At 19.9% G+C, this 12,046-nt stretch overlaps 4 protein-coding genes and 1 non-coding gene across 5 annotated transcripts; 4 read left to right on the forward strand and 1 right to left on the reverse strand.

The window, feature by feature from the left end:
- Nucleotides 1-2,018: 2,018 nt before the first annotated feature.
- PY17X_1111400 (conserved Plasmodium protein, unknown function) lies at nucleotides 2,019-3,047 on the forward strand (the record flags this gene model as incomplete). Its single annotated transcript, XM_022956460.1, has 1 exon — nucleotides 2,019-3,047. The coding sequence occupies one exon, from the start codon at nucleotides 2,019-2,021 to the stop codon at nucleotides 3,045-3,047; it is 1,029 nt and encodes a 342-aa protein (XP_022812365.1).
- A 551-nt stretch (nucleotides 3,048-3,598) lies between these two features.
- Nucleotides 3,599-6,774, forward strand: PY17X_1111500 (WD repeat-containing protein, putative; the record flags this gene model as incomplete). The annotated part of the gene is made up of 12 exons (XM_022956461.1): nucleotides 3,599-3,893; nucleotides 4,056-4,171; nucleotides 4,304-4,455; nucleotides 4,551-4,636; nucleotides 4,752-4,825; nucleotides 4,941-5,568; nucleotides 5,773-5,933; nucleotides 6,022-6,111; nucleotides 6,201-6,288; nucleotides 6,383-6,464; nucleotides 6,545-6,602; nucleotides 6,694-6,774. 12 exons carry the CDS (start codon nucleotides 3,599-3,601, stop codon nucleotides 6,772-6,774), a joined length of 1,911 nt encoding a protein of 636 aa, XP_022812366.1.
- Nucleotides 6,775-8,071: 1,297 nt separating this feature from the next.
- On the forward strand, nucleotides 8,072-8,228 carry PY17X_1111600. Its single transcript, XR_002696578.1, has one exon. It is a non-coding gene; the product is annotated as a small nucleolar RNA snoR04 (small nucleolar RNA).
- Nucleotides 8,229-9,369: 1,141 nt separating this feature from the next.
- On the reverse strand, nucleotides 9,370-9,885 carry PY17X_1111700 (translationally-controlled tumor protein homolog, putative; the record flags this gene model as incomplete). Its single annotated transcript, XM_720179.1, has 1 exon — nucleotides 9,370-9,885. One exon carries the CDS (start codon nucleotides 9,883-9,885, stop codon nucleotides 9,370-9,372), a length of 516 nt encoding a protein of 171 aa, XP_725272.1.
- A 1,070-nt stretch (nucleotides 9,886-10,955) lies between these two features.
- PY17X_1111800 (conserved Plasmodium protein, unknown function) lies at nucleotides 10,956-11,504 on the forward strand (the record flags this gene model as incomplete). The annotated part of the gene is made up of 2 exons (XM_022956464.1): nucleotides 10,956-11,040; nucleotides 11,221-11,504. 2 exons carry the CDS (start codon nucleotides 10,956-10,958, stop codon nucleotides 11,502-11,504), a joined length of 369 nt encoding a protein of 122 aa, XP_022812367.1.
- Nucleotides 11,505-12,046: the final 542 nt, after the last annotated feature.

Genomic DNA, 12,046 nt, shown 5'->3' on the forward strand with positions numbered 1-12,046 from the left:
TATAATAATTAAAACAATTATTATATTTAATTAAATTATAATAAAATATAGTATATTAATTATTTAAAAATATAATAATTAGTGTTATTACTATAAAATAATTAAAAATATAATATATTATTAAAATTAACTAATTTAAAATAAATAATATATATAATTAAAATAATTTTATTAATAATTATTAAAATATATTATTTATTATTATATAATTAATAGTATTAATTAAAATATTATTTAATAAAATAATATATATTTATTTAAATAATAAATAAATTAATAAATAATATATATAATTAATTAAAAAAATATATATATTTAATTATAATAATAAATAAATTAATAAATATATATATTTAAAATAATAAATAATATACATAATTAATTTAAAATATATATATTTAATTAAAATAAATAAATTAATAATTAAATTAATTTTATATTAATTTAACCATATATTATTAAAATTATTTAATATATTTATATTTATTTAATATAATAATAAATATTTTTTAATTATATATATAATTATCTACTTATTATTTATAAATAAATTAAATATATTTTATTTTTAATTAAATAAATAAATTATATAGTATATTAATATTATAATATAAATTAATTATATTTATAATTATTTTTATTTATTATTTAATTCATAAATGAAATTAATAATTATTTATTATTTATCATTATTTTAAATAATTAATATAATAAATTATATTTTTATAAAATTTAAATTTATTATTATAATTATATTTAAAAATATTATGTGTAATTAATTTTAATTATTATTTTAATTGTTTTTAAATTATAAAAAATAAAATTAACACTTTAATAATTAATAAAATTATATTATAAATAAATTATTATAATAAATTTTAAAATATTAATATAAATTAACACACACATTTTATCAAAATTATTATAATAAATATTATTATTAAATGAAACAAATTTATTATAATATTCAAATTAATTTACAATATTTAATTAAAATATATAATTTACTATATAAAAATAATACATTGTTTTATCGATATAAAATTGATTAAAAGATTATCTTGTATAAATATAGCCTTTTATTATCATAATATTTGTTCACTATATGAAACATTAATATTGTCATTTTTATGATTATTATAAATATAACACATGGGATATTTCTATTCTAATTATATTCAAAAAATTAATATATTTTGATATAAAGCTGTTATCATAGACATATGATAATGAAAAAATATTATAATGTTTCTTTTTAAATTCCATACATTTGTTTGTTTTCAAATGTTTTTATTTTGTAAACGGTGTTTAAAAGGCTCTCATTCATTAATTAGCCTTTTCCCAAACATGGAGTTAGATATAAGGAATGATAATTGGAGATATTTTTCATCTCATTTCTTTCATAGGAATTTTTATAAATACGTTATGAGCAATTACTTTAACATCTTACAGTTTCCAGGATATGTTATAAATAAAATATATTACTTTGTTATTAAAAAATATAAGCATTATCCCAAAACAATTTTCTACATGCAAAAAATATTATGCTTCATACTAAATTTATAATCTTTAATATAAGCTAATCTTTAAAATTACTTATACAATTTTAATAGTTTGTATTTTAGAATATACTATATACAAAAAAACATATATAATAATGGCTAATTACAAAAAATAAAATTATAAGACAGAAATAATTCATCAATTCCCATGTGATAAATGTATATACATTTAATCATATTTAATAAAAATGTTAAAACTCATAATTTCCTTCTTAACCATAAGTTGTTTTATATTGTCAGGTTTTTCATCATAAAATTGTAGTCTGTAAATTCTTTAATAAAACAATTGTTGTTTGTGTTTAGAATCATTTGGTTATGTTTTTTTGTATTATTTTATTTTAAATTATTTTGTTATAACTAAAAACATCAATATCTGCATGTTTGGATTATTGTCCATGAATTATAAATATATATATGAATTAAATTACTGCTTTAAAAGGGTATTTTTATAATGAAATGGAGAAAAACAAAGTTAAAGATAATGCATTTAAAGAAAAAAATGAATCTATAATTCCTCGAAAAAACGAACAAATTGTGCCTTCTCATTGCTATAGAAACTGTACAGTGCAAAATACACTTTCTGGCATTTTAAAACCTGTAGAAATACCATATAATGATTTGCTTAATTCAAACACAAAGGACATACCTAATATTATTTTTTTAAGAAAAAACATTAATGTATCAAATCATAAAAATAATAAACACCAAAAAACAAGGAATAATGATATTAAGGACCAAAACAATTTACCAAATGTGTGTAATAATATTGTAGAGTCACATCCTCTTATTAATTATGAAAATTTTGTTATAAAAAAAACATTGAAAAACATTTTTTTTCAAAGAAAAATTAGCAATGCATATTCAACCGCTGAAATTACTAATAAAAGTAAACCGAATGCAAAATTCGAAGGTTTTGATTATGCAATGTACAATGGAACTAAAAATGAACATGTGAACAAACTCCCCATTATAAAGCTTCTAGAATCAAAAAACAATTTTACCATTCCAAATAACACCTATTTAAATAGCATCAAGACACTCAATTACAATAATATTATATACTATGACATTAATAAAAAAAATTTCAGTCCGAAAACAAGAAATATAAATAAGGATATCATTCAAAATTATAGCGCCATGTGTATAGAAAATGATAACTGTTTGGTTAATGAATTTAAAAATATTAAGGATGATAATAATAAAAAAATAAATGTGAAATCTCGTGAAAATCATATTTTATGTGTTGACCACGAAAATGTTTTCAAAAATAACTCTCTGTCTTTAATAGAAACACACGAAAATGGAATGGAAAGAACACTAAATAAAAATAACGCAGTTCACCGTTCAGTAGAATTAAAAACACTTGATGATTTAAATCCTCTTAACAAAAGAATAAAAAAAGCGAAAAAAAAAAATGGAGGAGCGTGTTTTTGTAGTTTCAACAATTTTTCATTTCAATTTTTGATGTCATGTGATAAAACATAGAACTTGAGTAGTAATAATTTTTGTTTTATACATATATAATTATTTTTAAATTATTTAAAGTATCTCATATATTTTGTTTTATACTTCTATATTTATAGGTTTTTATTTTTAGATTGATATAACTATATTTTTCATTTATCAATTTTGCACACATTTTTACACCTTTTTTAGATATTACGAATTATATATTTTGTCTATAATAAATAATATTTATTTATTTATTTGATTCTCTATAATAAAACATAATGCTTTATCTTAAAAATCATCAAACTGCAGATAAAGATAAAATAAACGAAAATAATTTACCATATAATTTAATTATATAATTTCATAATGTCCTAAGAACCTTGCAAAAAATATATTTAATAAGGTATTTACCGGAAAAAGTACAATTGTACATGTTTAATTGTTTAAAAAGTATATAAAATTTCATTTTTTTTCTATAAGTATTTTCATAAAGACATCCATTTTAAAAGAGGAACATAAGTTTCTCTAAAATAATAACGCTATAAAAGCATAAACTATTATGAAAAATAAAAATTAATTTAGAAATGATAAACATAAAAAAGGAAAATATCGAAGGAGATAAAAAATCAAATATAGACAAATTAGATAATGATGAATATAATGCAACATTCCTAGTGGAGAATGATAATAAAGAAAATGATGTTGATCATTTGAATAAGCAATTTGAACAAAATGTAAATAAATGTCATGATAATTCAAATACAGAATCAAATCTAGAATCAGACAGTGATAATTCAGAATATTTTGAAAAATTATTAAAGAATGCCAAAGTAATTAATATATCAAGCTTTAATAAAAATGAAATAATCGCAGACAAAAGTAATTATTTTAAAACTTATACATTCTCTTTTTAATTATTGAATTATTAATGTTATAAATATCAACACATAATATTTGTTTGCATAATATAAACATCTGACCGTTTGAAATAGAGGATGCTTAGTTATGTTTTATGTATTAATATTTATTTTTATTTCAAAGGAGAAAAAGGACCAATCAGTATTCCAACTGATGATAAGCATTTTCTTATGGCTCTTTCATTCATACACAACTTTATGATTGAACATGAATTTATAGAATCACTTGAAGTATTTGAAGTTAGACAAATAATTATGCTTTTAATTTTAAATATTTTTTATTTAGAATGTCTTTTTGTTTTAGTTGCATCATATACGTTTCTGTTAATAACTACAAATGTAAAAAAATAAAATGAATTATTTTTAAATTAGAAGGAATATTTTAAAAAATATGGTGATGATATTAATATACTAAGAAAGGGTAAACGTGAAGATATACTTACTCAAAATGAGCTTTTGAGAAATGACTTTTGGAATCATCAAGAATTTACAAAGGACATTCAAAATTCTCTAGAAGAAGCAAAGTAATTAGTTTCAAATATAATATACACTAAAACGGATGTTCTTTGTATCATTTAAACATATGATTAACCTTTATAACATTTTTTTTATATAACAGTAAAAAAATCCAAAAAACAATAAAGGAAAGAGACTACTATTTAATGCATCATAAAAGAGTTATACAGGAGAAGGAAACCTTGAATAGTATGATTAAAATCACGGTGTTCGATATATATAGATATTCAATATTAATATGTTCATTTTTTTATATATCATAAATAAATTTTCTTTTGTAATTTTATTTTTGTACCTTTGATAGAAGAAATCCAAAAGCAAAAAAAAGAAATTGAAAAGATTCAAAATTCGATAGGGGAAATAAGGGCTAAATACGAAGTAAATATTCTAATGACACACATGTCTTTTTTTATATTTTAAGAATTAACAAAAAATATCAACTGAAATTTATTTAAATAAATGTAATGTATAACGCCTTTTCTTTTTTTCAAAGTCTACACTTAAAGAAAAAATGTTAGTTACATTAGAAAAAGAAAAAAGAGATACAAAAATCGAAGGTTTAAACAAGTATATTGAACGGCTTAAAGATTTATTAGGAAATAGCGGATCTCCCTCATTGGTTAATATTTCTTCCAATGATGAAAAAGGTAATAATTTAACTGAAAGTATCATTTCAAAAGAAGATAAAAAAATATCAAAAAAAAATACAAAAAGAGAAGATACCCCATGGCCCAATAATGAAGATTCCCCTTGTGAATTAAGTGAAAATGAATATGATAAATATAATATTTGTGTTTCCTCTTTAAGCATTGAAAAATCCTTTAATGCTCATAACAGTGCAGTATTAGGTATTGCTTACAACAAAGAGGTTCAATTAATAGCAACAGGAGGTGATGACGGTAAATGGAAAACGTGGAGTGCATCAAATTATGAATTAGTAATGGAATCACAAGCTCATAAAAAATGGATAGGAGATATATGTTTTAATAAAAAAGGGAATATTTTATGTACATGTAGTGGAGATTCTAAAATAAAATTATGGGATATGCTTAAAGAAAAGTGTATTCATACTTTTATGAATTCAGCCGGCCCTATATGGAGTCTATCATTTCATTATGAAGGTTTTTAATTTATAAAAATTACATATTTATATATAGATAAATGTATATATGTAATTTAAATTTTGTAATGAAATCGTATACAAAATTGTCTTCATTTTTTAAGTTATTAATTGAATTGTGTAAAGTATAAAAGAGTATATTTACACATAAATATATTTATATGAAACAAGTTAATATATATATTTATTATTATCAACTTTATAGGAAATTTTTTTGCATCTGCATCCATGGATCAGACAATTAGAATATTTGACATGAATAGCTTAAGACAAAGGCAAATATTAAGAGGGCATGTTGATAGCATAAATTGTGTAAATTTTCATCCATTTTTCAAAACCCTCACTAGCGCATCTGCTGACAAAACAGTAATTCTTCCCCCTTTACGCATAAATCACATATTTATAATTTTAATAGGGTACAAATTTCGAATATATAACATTTTTTTTAATATAGGTATCAACATGGGATATGAAAAGTGGGCTATGTATAAATACTTTTTATGGACATAGCTTTCCGTGCAATTACTCTAATTTCAGTACAGATGTAATAATAATAATGATGATAAAAATAATTAAAAATATTTTTTGTGTTAAAAAAACAAAAACACTAATAACATGATCATTTATATTTAGGGGAAATGGATATATTCTTGTGATTCTGGAGGCGTCGTTAAAATTTGGGACGTTCGAGCAAATAGATGCCTTATCAACATCGATGCAGGTTTCTTATGTTATATATCAACAAACTATGATTTTGTTTTTATATTTGATTTTTCTATATAATTATTTAATTTTTTTATTGAAATTATAATTAGGACCATCAAGTGCAAATAAATGCCCAATGGATAAAAATAATAAATATTTATTTATAGCATCAGAAGATAATACGATCAAAATGTATAATATTTTAGATTAATATTTTAATTTAATTTGATTATATAAATTATACAGTTTTTAAATGAATATTTTTTTTTTAGATTTGATGTTATAGAGAAGAAATTTGTTAGGACACTAAAACATGAATTTCCAATAAAAGTAAAAATCAAGACAAAGGAAAAAAATATACACAAATATATAATATATACTATATTGACGTAATTCTTTTATTTTGAACACCTTTTTATAGAATATTATAGTGGAAAATAATAAACTAATATATTCTTTATCCAATGGAGACATTTTCGTAAGAGGACACCGAACGGAATAGATATTAAATCATAATAAAATAAATGTAAATATCAATAATACATTTTTTGAGTTGTATCATAAAACATATAACTAAAATATAACAAAATATTGGGAAATATTTTTTTAAGGAATAGTTGGAATTTTTACTTTTATGCTTCAAATTTATTTTGTTTTTTATATAATGCGAAAATTTTCATTTATATTAGTAAATCAATTAAAACATCAATAAAAACTTATATTATATTTAATATGCGTTTATATATATGTGTAGTTTTATATCACGATGAAATTATAAATAATTGTATACAATATTAACCATTATTAAATAATACAACACATAAACTTAAATATAAGTTTATATGAATAAGATATTCCAACATAAATTGTAGTTATATTTTAAAAGTAAAAGGTTTATCTGGAAACTATGTAGCAATTATATACCCACTTTCTAAAATTTACCATGTCTCTTTTCTATTATACACATTTATATATATTTTATAGTATGATACATAATATAATATATACGTTTTGTATTTAATATGAATGAACATAAATCGATACTTTCGATGGTAAAGAGCTCATTAAAAAATATACAGAGAATGTAATATGTAAAAAAATAAATAATAGTATTAATCGTGTAATATATATTTCATTAAATGATATACATAATAATGTGCTTCTACAACACCTTATAATTTTTTTTATAATTAAAAAAATATTAAATAAGCACAAAATATAAAATATTGTATCCCCTTATATAATATATTACTTCCAAATATACTTTTTAATTAATATATTTGTTCAATTGCTTAAAAAATGTAAAACTATATATTTTTGTATACGTATTCCAATATACAAATAAATAATACTTAACTAGCTTCATAAAACACTTCCCCCCCTGAGTTTTAGCTATAATTCTATAATATTTTCAAATATTTATTTTGTTTATATTTTTTAGCATAAAATATTTTTTCCACTACTTTTTATTTCATTTTATTGGCTATTTTTTATGCATTAGTAATATTATAATTACTTGAGTTATTAAAAAGATATATCATGTTCCGAATAAATTATTTATAAATGCGTATATATACATAATATAATTAAATTGTATATGGAAAAATATATGTTGCATATATAGTAGTACGTGCATTAAAATATGCTGAGTAAGAGCTTTTTTTATATTGATTATTATTTTTTTTTTTATAAAATGAGATTAAAGAAATGGCCCCGCCTGCTGCATGACTTTTTTTTCTTTTTTTTGTGAAAAATAAATATATATTTTTTTTTTTATATTTATTCTTTTTTTTCGACGTCTTCTTTACCGAAGACTGCAGCATTAATATATAGCTATTAAGGCGATGAAGAAAAAATTGCGTAAAAATTTACAATCTGACAAATAAAATATTATTAAAATTTAATTTTCTTAATATTTTATTTAACGATGACAAACGCAAGATATCAGAGCTTTTTATATATATTTAAAAATAATGTTTTTTAAAAGAATAAAATTTATGCAAATTTGAGTAAAAAAAATGTAATGGTCTATGTATATAAATGTAATGGATATAAACAAAAGAAATATGTACATATGGTTATTATATGTATTCAAAAAGGAAATAATTGTTATATATATTACTCTTTTATTATTTTATGAAACATTTAAAGAAAACACATAATAAATATAAAAACGAAAAAAATATTGTTATTATAATATATACCCCCATATAAATATGCACATGGGGATAATAAATATCATTAATAATTTTTTACCCTTAAATCAATAGTAAATATATAAATGTAATAAAGTATAAATATTCTTTGTGAATCGACAAATGTTTTTGTCAAATCTTTATATAAATGTTATAATATGATAAAAAGGTTATATTGAAGAAGCCTTTAATTATATAAAAAAAAAATATATTTTTTATTTTCAAAGTAAAATATATGCTGTATTATTTGAAAATAATAATTCATACTGTAATATTCATTTAGGGAAAATAAAGTTAAATAAAAAACATAATAAGTCAGTTATTGTATATATACTTATTGACATATTATTAATTCATTATTATATTTATTTTTTGGAAACAATTTATCGTTGTCAAATAAATGGAAATACTCAATTGAAATATTTGTCACAATAATAGCATATATATATTAACCTGTGAATACATTTCGACACAATAAATTGCATAAATATTAACCATCATACTTTTTGCTTGAACATATTTTTCTATAAATTTAATATGAAGTAACGAATACAACTATAGGGAGAAAAAATATATTATATCCCTATAAAAAAGCAATAAGTATACTAAGGTAGTGATAATTTTTTACTTCTTTTAAATGCATATTTTGTTTATTTACACAAAATAAAAGAATATTTTGTATTTAAAAGCTTTTTAGTGGTTTATGCGTCATCCAGTAATGGACGGTAGAAAATTAAATATTCATTGGGTCATTTTATAGTTATTAATAAATACAAAGCTGATTCATTTATATATATATATATATATATGTATGTATAAAAAATATTCCACTTAATTTAAGAACGCATAAGTAATTATGTAATAACACGTCCATTATATATATACACCATTATGTATAAATTTTAGTATTTTTCTTCAAATAAACCATCTGATATGTAAACAAATCTAGGAGTAATTTCTTCACCTTTATAATATGAATAAATTAAACCAGCTTCCATATCAAGTGATTCTCCCATGTAAAATTCGAAATCATCGAAATTTGTTAAAATATGTTTAATTAAGGGTTGTGCCTTTGTTTTAAAAATATCTACACGATCTGGTTTCTTCTCTTCTAAATGCTTAAGAATTCTTTGCATAAAGTTTTTAACATAAGCGCTATATTCTTTTTTGCTTAAACTAGTGGATGTTAATTGAAAAGAGTCAACAATATCAATGACGTGTTCAACATCAGCTCCCATTCCATCTACTGCATCTTCACTATTATCAGCTATACCATAATCATCATTTCCTTTTATTCTTTTATTTGATTTTACTTCAAAAGCAATTTCACGAAATTCAGGATTTCCAAATGGATCTTCTTGAATGTATGAATCTGAGCATACTTCATCATTTGTAAAAATGTCTTTATATACTTTCATTTTGGCTTATACAAATATCGAACAAAATAATATTTTTTTATACACGTAAATATAGCAGTAAATATCCTTGTAATTAAAAATTACAACTAGTTTCCTTAAAAATACAATATGATTAAAAGGCTTCTAAAAAGAAAGAAGAAAAATATGAATTTCCGATTTTATATTATCACAAAAAATAAAAAGGGGATATCGATATATTATATTATATGCATGCTTTTAAGTTTTTCACTTTTAATATATATAATATTATGCTATAATTTTTTATATTTATATTTACCAAAGTTTTAAAGATAAACGATCTTAAGCTTAAAAAAAAAATTTATAAAAATATATTATTTTAACATAAAGAAACAAATATAAAAATTCAATGAATTAATAAAAAAAATAAATATATTATGTTACTATTTACGGATATATATATATATAAATAAGTGTGCTTATAAAATAATTACTATTTTTTTTAATGCATATTTGACAACGGTAATAATGCGCTTAATAAATTTCTTTCTTTATTATTATATATATTGCATTTAATTCTAATTAATATAAATTCATAAAATTTCAAAGGATTATTATTAAATGAGTGAATAAATATGTTTGTATCGTTTTTTATTGATATAAAAAGAAACAAAAATGTTCTACTTAAAAATATAAGTAATGTATGTATATTATACAGGAACTAAGATATATTAATTTATATCACATATTTTATAAGGGGAAAATCCTTCTGTGTAATATTTAATAAGATTGCCTCTTTTTAAAAAATTGTATATTTTTTTGTGTTTTTTGTGTTTTTTATGTACAATTTAGTATACTATACTATACTATAATTATTAAAATAAGCTTGTAATTATATATATATATCTTGGACACTTCAAAGTATAATATAAACATATACTTATGCTATTATTATAAAGACAAAACGATGAATTAAATATTACAGAAACAAATAATAATGTGCTTAAAAATGAAATACATGACAAAATGCATTCTCTATAAAAAAAATTAATTTATAACTGTATTACACAATCTATATGTGTATATATTTTTTTTTCTTCTATTAGTAAAAGATGAAAGCTATTTTTTTTGTAATTTTAATTTTTGTATTACTAAGTTCCACATTCTATGGAAAAAAATCAAAACTAAAAAAAAAAGGTAAAATATAACAAGAAAAATGGTGTTCCTTTACTATCATAAAATCATTAATAATTCATATAAATTATAACAATTATATATATTGATATTTAAAATTTTTAAGCTGTAAAAAAAAAACAAAAGAAAATATCTGCTACGTGTACGTTATCAACATTTTTTCTTATATTTTTTTAATTATAGGAAAAAATGGAAAAAAGAATGTGTCATTAGGTGGTGACTTTTTGGGAGATAGTACACCTTTACCCAGTTCTGTATATAATTTACATGTCGATTTAAATAAGCATTATGAATTAAATGATTTTATTTTAAATAGAAAAGAAAAAATAAATAAAACCTTAATTTTAATGTATAAAGAACATTCTAACCATGTAAAAGAACTTCAAGGAATAATGGGATTAAGGCAAAAATTAATAGATCACTTAATTAATGAAATAAAAGAATTAAAGGAGTTAAATGAGTTATAAGAATTAAAGAAATCAACAGATGTGTGTGAATGCATTCCTTAATTATATGAATTAATTTATCGATTATAAATGCTTTCGAACACATATTTGTGTAACCGTTCATATTTTCAGATATATTCATTTGTTTTGATTCACTTGTTTTTATTCATTTGTTTTTATTCACTTGTTTTTGTTCATTTTTTGTGGTTATTTTTTGTTGTTTACAATGCATATTATGCTAAATATGTATGACACTACTTTTCGATACGTTAACTTTATTTGAATGATGTCTCGCTACCTCATTACCTATCGATAAGTATTTTTTTTAATTTTTTTACAAAAAAAATTCGTAAAGTAGACACTTCAAAATAAATCGAAATTATATTAATAAAAAAACAAAATACCAAACAAATTATTATAGCTTCTAATGTTATATATTTTTTGGTTTATTTTGTAATTTCCCTTTCTTACCGAAAAAACATATTCATGAGAATTAAACAATATTTTGAATATAAATGCATTTAAAAACGCACATACAAATATTTATATTATAAAAAATAAAT

The sequence above is a fragment of the Plasmodium yoelii genome (genome assembly GCF_900002385.2).
Source record: "Plasmodium yoelii strain 17X genome assembly, chromosome: 11".
NCBI lineage: Eukaryota > Apicomplexa > Aconoidasida > Haemosporida > Plasmodiidae > Plasmodium > Plasmodium yoelii.